This window comes from Macrotis lagotis, chromosome 8 (assembly GCF_037893015.1).
Source record: "Macrotis lagotis isolate mMagLag1 chromosome 8, bilby.v1.9.chrom.fasta, whole genome shotgun sequence".
NCBI lineage: Eukaryota > Metazoa > Chordata > Mammalia > Peramelemorphia > Peramelidae > Macrotis > Macrotis lagotis.
The window spans coordinates 180,893,225-180,908,751 of record NC_133665.1 but is presented as its reverse complement, the minus strand read 5'-3'; the positions used below and the strand labels follow the sequence as shown (position 1 = coordinate 180,908,751).

At 43.6% G+C, this 15,527-nt stretch overlaps 1 protein-coding gene across 6 annotated transcripts in view; it reads right to left on the bottom strand.

The window, feature by feature from the left end:
- Positions 1 to 15,527, bottom strand: part of PDE1C (phosphodiesterase 1C) — a 436,829-nt gene that overhangs the window by 330,351 nt on the left and 90,951 nt on the right. For all 6 annotated transcript variants that reach the window (XM_074198958.1, XM_074198957.1, XM_074198959.1 and 3 more), the window contains exon 2: positions 1,916 to 1,966. In XM_074198958.1, coding sequence (XP_074055059.1) covers positions 1,916 to 1,966 — 51 coding nt within the window. The remainder of the gene's footprint in view (positions 1 to 1,915; positions 1,967 to 15,527) is intronic.

The following is a 15,527-nucleotide window of genomic DNA, read 5'->3' as shown; positions in this document are numbered from 1 at the left end:
GAGGCTTCATCTCCTTCCTCTGCCTGCACACCGAGCTGGGAATGGAAACGTGGATGGGGCTCTGAGTATATTCGTCATCGCCTCTGAACTGGGAGATGCAAGACTCATTTTGGAAATAATGATTCCAGGTGGGAGGCCAATGAATAATGTCGCATGTGGGTAGCAAGGGCTTCATTACACAATTTTTAAAATTTGAAGTGATTAAATCTCCCTGGTTATCATGCATTTTCTTCAAATCTAGATAAAAATAGTTGCAGGGAAAGCAATCCAAAAATGATGAGGCCCAAAAAGAGAAAGAAGGAGAGAGAGAGAGAGAGAGAGAGAGAGAGAGAGAGGGAGGCAGGCACATGTTAGAATAAGCCCTTTGACACAGTCTACTGGAAAGTCTTGAAAGTTAAAACTGAGTTATCCAAAAGGTCTGCAATCTCATCCACTTGGATGTCCTGGGTGCCTCCAAGCCGTGCTAGAGGTTCACCCTGAAGTTCCTCCAAAACTGATGAGAGCCTTCCCCTAATTCTCCACAACACATGAAGCAAACGTGAAGCATTTTCTCGGTGAAACAATGACGAAGTGAGATGAGAACTCTCATCTTATTTCCAACTTGATGTTCTAGACCCTGCATGTCAGATGGGAATGTGCCCTAGACCTCGTTCTCCTGAGTCTAGAAGCAGGCAGCAGCTAGGTGGCACTGCAGTGGATAGAGCACTGGGCCTGAAGTAGGGAAGACTCCTTTTCCTCAGTTCAAATCTAGATTCAGACATTACTGGCTTTGTGGCCCTTGACAAGTCATTGAACCCTTTCCTCATCTGGCAAACCACTCCAGTATGTTTTCCAAGAAAACTCAACTGTATAGGATGCAAATCAACAAATTCTGTTTTCTTCATTCATTCAGGAGGAACTATTGGGGCACATCTCAATGAATAGGCAGTCTGACCTAGAAAGCATCAAATGACTTACTCCATTGGTTCCTTACTCTTATGTAAGGAGAAGGGTCATATACCATCTATAGATCTATTGATCTGGGAGAGATTTTAGAGACCATCTAGTCCAACCCTGTCCTTTTACAGATAAGGAATATGAAGCCCAGAGAAGTTCAGTGACTTGTCCAAGGTCACACAGGTAGGAAATTAGAATTAATGTATACCTAGATCCTCTGGTTCCAGAACCAGAATTTTTCTACTATATCATACTGCTTTATTATCCTTTAGTCCAATTGTACCAAGGTCATTGACTTCTCACATGGAGTGGCAAAAGGAAAGACCATCACAGAAGAAAGCAGAAGGGAAAATGACTCAAGAATCATATGGGTAAAGAATGGCAGACATTAACCAACCAAAGTGAAGTGGCTGGGTCCTTGTCCAAGGGCATCAAAATTTAAGGGAGCTATGCTTACTTCTACTTTATTCTCTCCTTTCCTGTTTTCTTTCCAGTGTAAACTTGGAGATCCTTCAAACCTACTCATGACATTATAAGGAACACAAAAGGTAATGTCCACAAAACATTTCAGGTCATCAGACAGAAAATAGCCTTGGTAAGTAGCCCTGAATTTGTTGATCAGACACATTTTGGCATTGCTGTTGATTTGGCCATTCCCTAAAAAGCCATTGCTAGGTATCCTTGAAAGTGAAGCAAATCAAAAGCCCTGGTCTGATCTTCCATAGGGATTAGGTCATGGGGAAACAGTCCAATCATGTCTCCTTGCAACTTCCACCAATCACAACCCTGTTTTTGAGCCTCTTCACAGGTTCACTTTTTCCCAAGATGCCCACAGATTCATAAGTCAAAGGAAGACTTCAACACATAATATGCAAGGGTGGTTGTCTTTGTATGGCCCCAGGAAGAAGTTGTCCCCTCTCCCCATGCCAAGGAGATATTCCCAGTAAAAAGGTAATGATAGCTGTTAGAGTATACTTACGAGAGAAGCGAGCAAGGGGTCTGGCAGCTTTGTCTCCTGCTTCATTTGCAACTGGAAAAAAGGAGAAACACAATTAAACGCTTGATACATGTGAGAAGAGCAAGCCAACCTAAATCCAAATAGATGGCTGCCCAGGGAACAGACCAATAATTATGCCATCCTTAATATTCCTTGAAATTGTTATATGTTAGCCAACCTTTACATTAAAGGGACTCTTCAAAAATTTTATAGCAGTTTTCTAATTGCAAAAGCAAAGAACAACCTAAGAGTCTAATAGCAAGAAAATGACGAAAGAAATCCAGCTACATTGATGTAAATCAAGAGAGGAGAATCTCCTGCCCATGGGTCATAGTGGTCTGGTGTTGCCAAGGCAACCACAGGCAGGACTCAAAATTCAATAAATCTAATAGCTTTCTAGGGGTGAATTAATTAAATGGTTGATCAAATATAGCTGACAAATGATATTATAAATATCAAAATGACCCTTGGCAGAAAAAAGGTTCCCCACTCCTCACATAAAAGAATAAAATATCAGGCTAATCAAACCAGAAATACAAAGCTATTGGGGAAAATGGTTTTGAAAGTTTGAAAAAGGCAGAACTCCAGTGATCCAGGAGGAAGAAGGAATGAGGACAAATGAACAAAAAATGCTGATGCATGGAAGGCCCCTGGATCTCAGTTGCCTCAACTTGCATATGAGAAAAGTGAGCCCGGGAGAGAAAGTGACTTTCCCTAGAACCCGCCAAGTCACTACCTCCCTGAGTTTCAGTTCCTACATCTTTAAATTGAGGGATGACCTTTAGGGTACCTTCTAGTTCTAGATCACAGGTAACACGTGATGAGGGTAGAATTTGAACCCAGACTCTGTTGAGATTTAGAGGAAGTAACAGAGAAGCAACGGTATTTTATGTGTTGAAATAAATTTATTTTCATGTAAAGAATTATAAAGCAAGTTTAGCCAGTTATATTGGTGTCGGATAAAAATAAGACATTTTCAGGAGACACCCAAGGAAACTGAAGCATCATTCACCACAATCTCCCCTCCCACTGCCTCAGTCAAACCTTGAAAAGACTTCTGCCCTGGGGGGTCTCATTCTCCCTAGTGGTGACTGTCTCTCCCAGAGAACTACATCATGAAAGACTCGGCCAAGCTTGATGTCATTCCTTCCTGGCCAGCCCTGTCCTTCAAACCCCCAACCCCTACTTCTCCCACCCCTGCCAGGACCACTCCAGGACCAGACTCTGCTCCTGGAGGTATCCATCTGTCTCCCTAGGGACTCACTCAGTATGCCTGCCATGCTTCAGGCCAAAGTGGTCCTTGATGACCCCCCAGCCCTAGGTTTGTTGTTTCTCTCATTAGAATAGAAGCTCTGTTAGGGCAAGGGCTGCCTTAACTTTTGCATTTTTACCTCTAATTTTAGAACAGGGCCTGACTCAAAGTAATACAATTCAATTCAGTCATGCCTTCGTGACCCCATTTGGAGTTTTCTTGGCAGAGATACTGGAATGGTTTGTCATTTCCTTCTCCAGCTTATTTGACAGATTAGGAAACTGAGGCAAGCAAAAATATGTCACACATATGAAGTGACTTGCCCAGGGTCACACAAGTAAGTGTATAGGGCTGAATTTGAACTCAGAAAGATGGGTCTTCCTGTTTTCACTCCAGCACTATCCACTACACAATTAGTTACCTCATTATAAAAGCTGGATAATATATGTGAATATGTTTGTGTACATACATGCCATGAATATACACGCGTCTATACATACATGCTGGTGTGTAGATGAACACACATAAGATTATTGTCCTATGTTTCATTTCCATTTGTTTGTTTACTTATGTAATGGACACACATATAAATGCACATGTGACATGCATTTGCAGCTCATATGGATGTGTATAGCTACACACATGTATCACACATGTACAATCAAACTCTTGCATTGTATTTCATTTCTATGTTTGTTTACATGTGTGTCTACACATAGTCATTTACCAAGCTTATATCTTTATCATCCTTCCTCCTTCTCTGTCCCAATGTCCCCATATATCTGCTTGCAATTGAAACTATCGAAAATCATGGCCCAGGAAGGGGACTGTGAACCCATCAAGTCCCACTCCTTTACTTTACAAATGGAGAAATCAAGTCCCAGAGAATGAAAGTGATGTATTTAGTTAGGAAAAGAGCCAGGATTCAAATCCAGGTCTCCTAGGCTCTCTCCACCACTTGCCCCAAATAGAATTGCAAACAAATACACCAACCCTGACCACCTAAAATGAGAAGCCATCTCCAAAACTGTGATCTCATATTTAGTTTATATAAACTTATTTATGGGCATATTGTCTTCCTGATAGAATGGAAGCTCCTTGAGGGCAGGAACCATTCGTTTTTTGGGGTTTTTTTGCCTTGGTATCCCAGAGCTTACCACAGTATCTGGCACATTCTAGATGCTCGATATTTCTTTATTGATGGATTAAATAGAGGACTAAGTCATAACAAACATGAGGTCCTAAGAAGATGGTACCAAGATGGGACAAAATACCTGGATATTTGATTTGAGTTGGCACAGGAATCTCTCAGATGAAGATATTGCATCTACCAATGTTGGTCAAAACCTGCTCTGCAATGTATCATCTTAGGGTGTAACATAGAGTACAATGAGGTTGACTTGCCCAGCATCACACACCTATTATGTGCTAGAGGCAGGATTTGAACCCAGCCCTTCCAACCACTGGACCACCCTGCCTCTCACAATGAATAACACTGAATTCACACTCACCAGGAATGAATCCCACTAAGAACACCAGTATTAGTCTGACAATAATATTCTTTATACAACAGACAAGCATCGGTTCTGTCCATAGCCTTGTTTTGCTTGGCCCTAGAGGCCAAGAGCTGCTAGAGTTGGAGACAGGCAGACTTAATCCCCATGAAAGGAAAGGTTTCCTGCCCACTAGAGCTCTCCAAAAGTAGAGAAGGTTGTCCATCACTTGACATGATCCTCCTTCATCAGAGGTCTTCGTGTAGAGGCCAGATGACCATCTGCGGGGTGATGGTGGATGTGAGGGTTGGGCTGAGTGATTGGCATAAAAAGAACTCAAGATGTCAGAGCCAAGCAGAACCTGAACTAACCACATGTGCTCTGATCTCCCAACCAAATGGGTGACAGATCTCTGTTTGAATAATGTCCAGTGATGGCTGGTGAGCTCACTACCCCATCCCCCCTTCAGCACTTTCCACTTTGGGACAGCTCTCATGGTTTGGTCTTTTTCTTTATTTCAAATCTAAATTGGCTTCTTTGACACTTCCTCATTCTGCTAATGGGGTCCAAACAGAAGAAGGTCACTTCTCTTCCATCTGACATCTGTCAAGAGCCTAGGATGCTAGGCATTTTGCTAAGTGATGGAGGCACAAAGAAAGGTCTTCGCCTTCAAGGAGCTCCCAGTCTGAGGGGGAGACCACCTACAAACAGCTTTGTGCAGACAAGACACAGAGAGGAGAAACTGGAGATAACAGCAACCTTTCTTTCAAGAATTCAAATACAGGCTTTTTGGCCTCTGCTGACAGATTCCAAAGTATATAATTCCCAGGGGAAAGGGCCTTAAATTTGGAAGTAGAGTATCCTTAAAGACAAATCACAGCAAAAACAATATGTAGGAGAGAACAGCTTGTTTAAAAAAAACATATTTTGCAAACTCCCAGTTGGAGCCATCATCTTGACTGCCAGCTAAACCATCTTCCCAATTCCCCATCTCTGTCCAGGGCTGGATTCAGTCTTCCATGTCCCAGGTGTACAACCTCAGTCAACCAGACTTTTCCCTCTCCCTTGGCCTCCTTGTCCCATCAGATCCCAGCTCTTACTGACTCAGCCACCTCCATATCCACCCCCTTCTCTTCACTCTCAAGGGGATATTCCAAGCCAGACCCCCATCCCCTCCACTTGGATAGTCTATGGTCTCCTGATCCTCCCTGCTTCCTGGCTCTCTCCACCCAGACCCTCCCCCACACAGCTACCAAAATAATACAGGCTTCACTTTATTATTGCTACCCTGCAAAAAAAAGGCTCCGGTCCCTCTCAAGAAGGATTGTTGCTGTTCAGTTGTTTGGGGGTCTGGGGGGGCTATGGTTGTCTCTTTGTGACCCCCTTTGTGCAGTTTTTGGATCAGAGATATTAGAATGGCTTGCCATTTTCTTCTCCAGCTCATTTTACAGATGAGAAAACTGAAACAAACAGGGTTCACTGGCTTACCCAGGACACACAGTGAGTGTCTGAAGCTGGATTTGAACTCAAATCTCCCTGATTTTTGGTACTCTGCTACATCACCTAACTGCACCTACTTGCCTTTAGGAGACAATTTAAACCCCCTAGCTCTCCAGTTTGATTTCCATTCCTGAGGCTACATTTTAACCAAACTCTCCTCCATGTATATACAATGTTCTATCTCCCATTTCCTTGTCTTTGTCACCTGAGTCTTTAACCCTGCCCCTCTTTGTCCCTCAGAAACCCCAATTCTTTTTTTTACAAGGCAATGGGGTTAAGTGGCCTGCCCAAGGCCACACAGCTAGGTCATTATTAGGTGTGAGGTCGGATTTGAACTCAGGCCCTCCTGACTCCAGGGCTGGTGCTGTATCCACTGCTCCATCTAGCTGCCCTCCCCTAATTCCTTTTAAGGTTCAACTTGAGTCACCTTCTGCAGGAAAACCTCAGACCTCCCCAGGTTGTGAGTGTTTTGGACCTTATCTGCCGCTCCTGAGCTGAGCCCTCAAGGAGGAAAGGGATAAAATGGGAGGCAGGAAGACATTCCTGGCCCGGGAAATTGCAAAGCCCAACTTATTTTGCACACATTTCCATTTCCTTATCAGTCAGTATGCTGTTTTCCCTGTAGAGTAGAAGCTCCCGGAAGGTAAGGGGATTTTTCAATCTCTAGCATTGAGCACTTAATAAGGTGGCACAGTGGATAGAGTAAAGGCCTCAGAGTCAGGAGGATGGGCATTCTCATCCAGTCTCAGATACTTGCCACTTACTACTAGCTGTGACCTTGGACAAGTCACTTAACCCTGACTGCCTCGCATCCAGGGTCATCTCCAGTCATTCTGATTCATTATCTGACGACTGCTGACCCAGAGGGGTCTGGAGGACAAAGTGAGGCCAGTGACTTAGCACAGACCCCCCCCACCAATCATAGCATCACCTCCCTGATGTTGTGGTCTTCTTCCAGAAGGCAGGACAAACATTTTTGTTATCAAATTGAATTGAATTGTAAAAAAAAAAAAAAAAAATAGAGCATAAGGACAAAAGAAATACTTCATCAATGTTCCGTCTACAAAGCAGGAGAAGGGTCTTTCAGCCTTGGGTCAGTGAGTCAAAGATTTAAAACTGGAGGGAATCTCAGCTGTCCTTAGTCCATTTTACCAGTGGTCTCACAGGGAGTATGCAGCAGCAGCAGGATTTGAACTCAGTTCTTTTAAGTATGTTACTGATATAGCCAATATCTAGGAGTCTCTAAGTTTAAGAAATTAAGTGAAGTAGTTTTAAAACCAACAGCTGTTTTCCTGACTTTGATCTGGTCCCAACTTGGGATTTCAGCAGAGTGGGGCCTTCTGCCCAGACAGAGTGACTACTCTCTAGAACCTAAGTCTTGGGGTTGTCTGGGGCACAGAGAGGTTAGCGATATGCCCAGAGACAAACAGCTGGGTCACACATGGGTCACAGCCCGGACTCCAACTTCTGTGATGCCAATAAAGCCATTTTCATTCTGATCACTGGCACAGCCAGCCCTTCATCTTGTAATTCTTTCATGAGACCGAATGACCGGCAGGTGGCGCTCACCCTTCAACCTGGGCCAAAGCAGCTTCAGGGCCCCAGGCTGGAAAGTGGGTCCTCCACATGGGCCCACGGAGGCTCCCCTTGTCCCGGGGCCTGAGCCTGGTGCCATGGCGCCAGGGGGTCGGGGTACAGTCCTCTCAGCTGCCCAGACCCAGCTGCTTCTCCCCCGGCTTGCGCTCTCGCTCGCTCTCTCTCTCTCTCTCTCTCTCTCTCTCTCTCATTCCCTGCTTCTCTCTCTTTCTTACTTATTAATATTCTCCACATATATGTTGTGTTTATATAAAACTGCATCTCTAAAAACACCTATCTATACTCGTTTCTCTGTAAACACACACACACACACACGTGTGTGTGTGTGTGTGTGTGTGTGTGTGTGTAAAAACTGAGAAGATTGGACTCAACAGTTTCTCAAGGTCCTTGGCAGCCCTAAAACCAGAAGGGAGGAAGAAAACCCCAGGAAACTCCCACTGCACTGCTTAAAACAAAATAAATCCTACAAACTCACTCCTTTTCAGTCATCAAACAGAGGCTGCACTGGGGGTTGGATGTCAAAGTGGGAAGGGTAATGACTTGCTGACAGAGGACCCAGGTTCAAATCCTGCCTTTGGTATTGTGGTCTTGGGGAAGTCATTCAACTGCTCCTGGGCCTCAGGGTCCTCCCTAGTAAGATGAGGGGGAGGGGACTAGAAGGCTCAAGGATCTCTGATAGTTTTAGATTTGTGATTTGTGATTCTATTAAATATTAATGCAAATGTTTTGGGGTATTTCAATAATAATACAAGATAGGAGAGCAGTTTGAGGGGCAGCTATTTCCTTGGTAAATAGAGTCATCCTTCTCCACATCCCTAATTCTACAATCCCCTGCAGAAGCATAGTCTCCTACCTTTCCCCCTCAGCAGCTCTTCTTCCCACATACCCCCATTCACTACCCCAGAACTCAGAGTGATGGACAGAAGGAGGGCAATCAGGGATAGTACTAGGGAACTAGGAAAGATGCTTGAGTAGACCCCCTGCTCACAATCCATTCTAGGTAGGCACTGGGGATGCAAAACCAGGAAATCAGAAACTGCCCCTGCCCTCAAGGAGCTTCCTCTTTTTTTCCTTCTCTCACCAGTACTACCTTTATCATTTTAAAGAAAGAATTCCCCAATTGATAAATGATCGAGAGATATGAACAATTTTCAGATAAGGTTATCAATGAAATCTATTTAATTTTTTTAAATGTCCTACCTCACTATTGATAGGAGAAATGTGGGTTGGAGGTATTAAGTGCCATCAATAGTGCGGGATCAGCTGTGGATGACCTACCTTTTCTTAGCAATGCAGTGACCTAAGAGAACTCTGAAGGGCTTATGATAAAGAATGCTATTCATCTTAAGACTCAGTAGGAGCCATACAGCACTTTCCATTAGCCAAAGAGTTCATTTAGAAACAACCCCAACTTAATTAGGAAAAGAAGTTATTTCTTGGGAAACTTTAGAGTAAGGTCTCTGGTTTCCCAGAGCTTGGTGACCCAATCTCAAAGGAATGTTTTAAAATTCATAAGATTAAAGATGATAATCAAGAAAGTCAATTGTTATGAAACATAGTCATTAACTAATTTTAATTCATAGATTCTAGGTTAAGAACCCCATTTTAGAGAGTAACTGGATAACTCAGAACCAGCTTTAATGATTATTCAATTCAATTTAATGATTATTTCATAGAATCACAAAACTTTCTAGAATCCTTCAGACCATCTAATCCAGCTCCCTTATCTAGTTACTGAAGACACTGATTGTATGATTTCAGGCCAGCCACCTCCCCTATCACTGAGCAACTTGAATAAGAAAACATGATGTAAATATTCACTTAAAACAGTATTTGAACCCATGTCCTCTGTCTGATGGGTCAGTGTCCTGTCTATGGTGCCAGGATACCAGGACCAAAATGGCCCAGACTCTACCCTCACAGCTTATACTCAACTTGAGGTGAGTCTTACTCCTGAGTCTTGGAAGGAAGCCAGAGGTTTGGTTAAAGGGACTTAATGAATCAGTCCCTAGAGAATGCCAAGCTTTGGGGTCATCATTTCAATGCAGGAAATAACTCTGGAGGTCCTTGAGTCCAAAGACCTCATTACATAGATGAGGAGACAAACATGATGGGATCAGCTGCATGATGCTATTGTTGCCTTGGTCCAGTCATTTCTGTCATGTCCTACTCTTCCCGACCTCATCTGGGGTTTTGCTGGAAAAGATACTGGTTTGCCATTTCCTCTTCCAGCACACTTTACAGATGAGGAAACTGAGGAAAAAGGGGGTAAATGATTTGCCCAGGGTCACCCAGCTAAAAAGTATCTGAAGCTGGATTTGAACTCCCCCCATTGCTCCATCCATGGTACCCCTTAGCTGCCCCAACAACTAGACAATGCAGCTAATGGCAAATGCGGAATTCGAACCCAAGTCCCCTGCTCTATCCAAGTCATACTGCCTCTTGAGATCTCAGTCATACTCTCTGCTTCCCAAACCCACTTCGCATATCAGACAATTGCTCTGGCATCTGGGTACCCAATCCCTGCAGCTGGGTTTATGGCTGGCCCAGGTGCAGGAGCTTCCAAAACAAGGATGACGGCCGTGTTTTTGTTACAAAGCAGTGAGCTGCCATCTCCGGCAGGCCTGCAGCTGCTCGGGCCTCCCACCCTTTCTTCCCCCTCCCCTTCTTCCATCTGCTCCTAGCTCTCAGTATTTCCTTAATAGGGTGATGCCAGAGCGGGCCTCTTTCATGCTCGTCTGGGATTGTCACTGCCCAAAAGGAACCCCCAGGGCTTGACCCAATGCAGCTGCCCGTGGCCTGGTTTCCATTTCTAGGGGAGCAGCCTGGCTAAAGCTTGAAAAGCATGCCATCTAGCTCCCTTCCTAGACTGGGTGCTTCAGGGGCAGAGACCTCAACATCACCTGATACATTTTAGGGCCAAGGTAAATATTTGTTTAACATTAAAGTTATTGTGAGGGGATGAGCACTGGTTTGGACTGGCACAGGCATCACATTCCATTTGCGCCCCTCTCAACCAGAGTGACCTTGAGTCAATCATTTCTTGAAGGCTGTTTCCTCATCTGTCAAATGAGGGAGTTTAGCCGAGTGACCCCTAAAGACTTTTCACACTCTAACTCCTATGAGAGTTAGGCCAGTTAGATTGGGAGAACATCATCATCATCATCAGATGAGATGAAGATCAACCAACAACTGTGAGATATGGTAGCCACAGCAACTCTTAAAACTTTCTACTAAGGGAAGAAGGTTGCTATTGAGGTTGGTGAAGGGAGGCACCCTAAATCATTGATGTCCTGAACTATGTTACTAAAATATTGACTGAATTGGTCAACCCAGTGATGGTAATTACTTCTGATGTCTCTCTTTCTAAGCCATTGGATGTAAAGACCTCTGTGTAGTGGAAAGAGGAGGAAGCTTTTCCTATGGCTCTGCCCCAAGCTGACTGCGTGATCTTGGGCTAGTCCTCTCCTCCATCATTGAACTTGAAATCCATTCCCTCTAAAAGTAAAAGAAGTTTAAAAGAAATTTCATTCAGAGTAATAACAAGAAATATTCTCATCTGGGAGGGGTGACATAGACCTAGAGGCACAAAAGATGGTTTGGTCGGGGATGTGATGGGGGCCACCCCTATCGTAGTTCTTGAGGTTAGCTGTGACTTAGAAGACTGGTCCAGGTGGACAGAATATGAGAAACCACAAGGGAGCAGACAGTCACCACCAGAGGGTAGTGTCCTACCATTCTGGTGATCTGGGGCAAAACTATCCTCAGGTAAAGAATGTCACTGGCTGAACTCAGTGATCTCAGAAACCATCAGGATCCATTATTGTCTGTGTGTGACTGAAAGGGGGACAGAAAAGGGGAGTTCCATGCAAGAAATGAGCCTTTCTCTTTGGCAAAAAAATATATATATATATTTGTTCCCCCAGATTGTAGACAGGGTTTATCCAACTATGATATCCATTGGCCAAAGGCTGCAAACACTGGCAAAAAGTTTCTATATAGAAAAAATCCACCATCCCTAAGGAAGAAGTATGAAAATGTACCTCCCTCCCTTCTTTGAAGAGAGAAAAGATTATGGGTGTGAAATACTGCCTAGGCCATTGTATTTGAGTAATGTATTAGCTGGTTCTTTTGAATGTCAAGGCCTTCCTAATCATTTGTCTTTGCTTTTTGCCAGTTCAAAACGCTTTCTCTTTGGCAGAGAAAGGAGAAACAAAACAGAAGCTGGGAGGGGAGTGAGCAGCTCCCGTTTATCTATGTCCCAAGCTATCATGGCCCCTGGTGGAGTGCTTCTTTCTCTTCCTTATGTCTATTCTTGTCAAGCATTGATTTATTTTTTAAGCCAACTTCTAGCCTTTAAAATCCACCTCAAATGCTCCCTCTGTCTGGAATCAATCAGTCCAATCAAGTAAAAAGCTAAGTGATGCACTGGATAGAGATTTGGAAAACATCTTCACGCATTCAGATCCAGCCTCAGACACTGGGAGACTGTTATCCTTCTCCTTGTCATTTTGGTTGTTGACTTCATTTGGGGTCATTTTCTTGGCAGAGATACTGGACTGGCTAACCTTTTCATTCTCTAGCTCATGTGACAGATGAAGAAACTCAGTCAAACAGGTTAAGTAAGTTGCCCAGGCTCATACAGCTAGTAAAGGTCTGAGGCTGAATTTGAACTCAAATTTTCCAGATTCCAGACTCAGTTTTCTATCTACTATGGTACCACCAAGTTGCCCTAATAGAGGAGGCAAAGACATATAAGATACATACAACATCAATCTAAAGACGGGGCAGCTATAGGTGGTGTAGTGAATAGAGCACCAGTTCTGGAGTCAGGAGGACCTGAGTTCAAATCTGACCTCAGACACCTAATAATTACCTAGCTGTGTGGCCTTGGGCAAGCCACTTAACCCCGTTGCCTTACAAAAAAACCCAAAACAAAACAAAACAATCTAAAGAGAATGAATGCAAATGTTTTAAAAAGTAGTTAAAAAGAAGGTAACTTGACCCGGAAGGGTTGGAGGTGATCAAGAAAGGCTTCATGGAGCAGGTGGACTGGAGCTGGTCTTTGAGGAGGAGAAAGACTCTGCAAGGGGGAGGCAACAAAAAAAATAAATGCCAGGAACAGGGAATAGGGTGGCTGGGGAGGCCATGAAGGCAGGAAGCAGGGAACAGATGCATGGTGCTTTCCAAATATCTCATGAGATTCTTGTATCAGCCCTCTTAAGGTAGGCATGATGATTAGTCCCATTTTACAGATGGAGAAAGTGAGATCAACCAAAGGTAAGTGACTCATCCAGGTTCATACAGCCAGTAGGAGTCTGAGGCTGGATGAGTCCCAGGGTCAGAGGGGGAGTAAAGCCAGTTTCGCTGAAGCTTTATAAGAGCTTAGATTTTTGTCCCAGAGGCCAAAGAGAGCCTCAGACAACAATCTTCCGGCCCCCTTCACAGACAGGCCTCCCTTGGAGGCTGGAATCCAAAGAAAAGCAAAAGGCAAAAAAAGCCCTGCCCTCAAGGAGATTACTTGCAAAAGGAGAAAAATCTCATCTTTGGTCCCTGCTCAGAAGGACAAAGCTCAGGAAACAGCAAATAGTTACCAGAAGTTTATCAAATTGACTTGAAAGTGGAAAATAGACACACCTGAGATCTACCCCTGAGAAGGCACCTAGCTTTAGTTGTTTAGAGCGCATCCTAAAATACTCTGTGTTTGTGTGTGTGTGTGTGTGTGTGTGTGTGTGTAATCTGTCCCTCTCCCATTCTCTCTCTGTCTGTGTGTGTGTCTCTGTGTCTCTCTCTTATCTATCTATCCTGTCTTTTTATCCTATCTACTATCTGTCCTGTCAATCCATCTATCTGCGTGTTCTCTCTCTCTCTCTCTCTCTCTCTCTTTCTCTCTCCCTCCTCCTCCTCCTCCTCCTCCTCAAACTTTCTGGACCAATTTGGTTGTCATTGAGACTGAACTGAGACTTGAGAAAGATGAAGAGAAAGGCCGCTTTGTAGTAATGATCTAAAGGCAGGGCAGCACAGAAGGAGGCAGGACTTGTCATTTTCTTGGGTCCATGGGAGGAATGGAGAAGATGGCAAAGTTTTCTCCTCTAGAGTAAGCCTTGGCTTAGTATCTCCAATGCTTAGTACAATGCAGCCTCATAGTAGGCGCTTTTTTTACTTGGCTTGAAGGTTGGGGCCCAGGGAGTTGGGACAGAGAACTAGTTGGTCTAAACTCAAAGTTGCTCTCCCCTCCTATACAGGATAGAATGCCAGCAGAGAAGGGGGGGCAGGGGACAAGAAAGGGGCTTGAAAAGATGACTACAGAAGCATTGGAAATGGAGGGCATGCTGATCGATCTGGGGACGGCTGAATAGGTTGTTCATAGCACAGGATTGTGATGGAGTACTTTGTGCTATAAGAAGTGATGAGAGCGGCGTTTTCAAAAAAAAATGAACAAAGAAAAGTGAGAAGAAACCAAAAATCAGATAGTAACAGCAATGTTGCGATGATGATCAACAAACAATGCTACTGTTTGTCCTACACTCTGAAAGAAGACTACTTCAGGGGAGGTGATGCCATGACAAGCAAAGAATTGGATTTGAGTGAGAGGGGCTGTGCTAAGTCCCCAGCCTCACTTTCTCCTCCAGAGTCATCTGGGTCCACTGGCCAGATAGGGATCAGGATGACTGGAGATGGCCCTGGATGTGAGGCAACTGCATTCTTGCCCATGGGGTTACTCAGGTAGTGTCAAATGGCTGAGAGCACATTTGAACTCAGGTCTTCCTAACTTCATGGTCAGTGCTCCATCCACTGCACCTTCCAGTTGCTTCTGTTCAATACAATGATCTAAGATAATTCCAAAGGACTCAGTCAAAAAATGCTATCTGAACTCTGTGTGAAAATTAAAGTACAATTTTCTCACTCTTTTTGCCTTTTTTCAGCAATATAGTTAATATAGAATATATTTTGCATAATTTCACATGTATAATTGATATATTGTTAACCTCAGTAGGAGAAGGAGAGAATCTGGAACTCAAAATTAAAAAAAGCAAAGAACATTTCAAATCAATTTTAAAAGAAGAAAAATGCCTAACCAAGTCCACAGATAAATGAATATAAATTAGGTACAGTTATAGTCATTGTTTTAATGAGGGGAGATAAGAGGGGAAGTCTATTTTAATTTTTTTTAATTAAGATTTTAAAAGGATGCTACTGTATGATACACACACAGGGCCACGTTCCTGGTGAGCTTTTTCCAGGTCCAATATCTCTTCTTCCAATAACAGTATTTAAAGATAATTTTATGGCATTTGTCCCCCGAAATGAGGACCAGATGACCCTGGAAGTCCCTTCAAAACCTAAATCTATGAATGTATAAAAAATGGAAAGCCTCAGGAACTGAGACTCTGTCAGTGGCCTAGAATAATTAAAAATAACCACTTATAGTTACATAAAGCATTTTACAAATTCTATCTCATTTCACCCTCACCACAATCCATTATCTCCATTTTGATAACAGAGGATCAGGATCACATAGCTAACGAAAGTGTCTGAGGCAGGATTTGATCTCTGATCCTGACTCTAAATCCAACACCCTATCTGCTGGGCTACCCAGATGCCTGTGTTATTAAGTCTATTCTTGGTTCCTTTGAACCCTAAAATGGACAAGCATCCCCAAGAGAATAGTGGATGCCCCTTAACTGTGCCCAAACTATTGACATGAGAACACCCATGCCCGGGCTCCTAGACCTCAACTGCCTCAAGATGG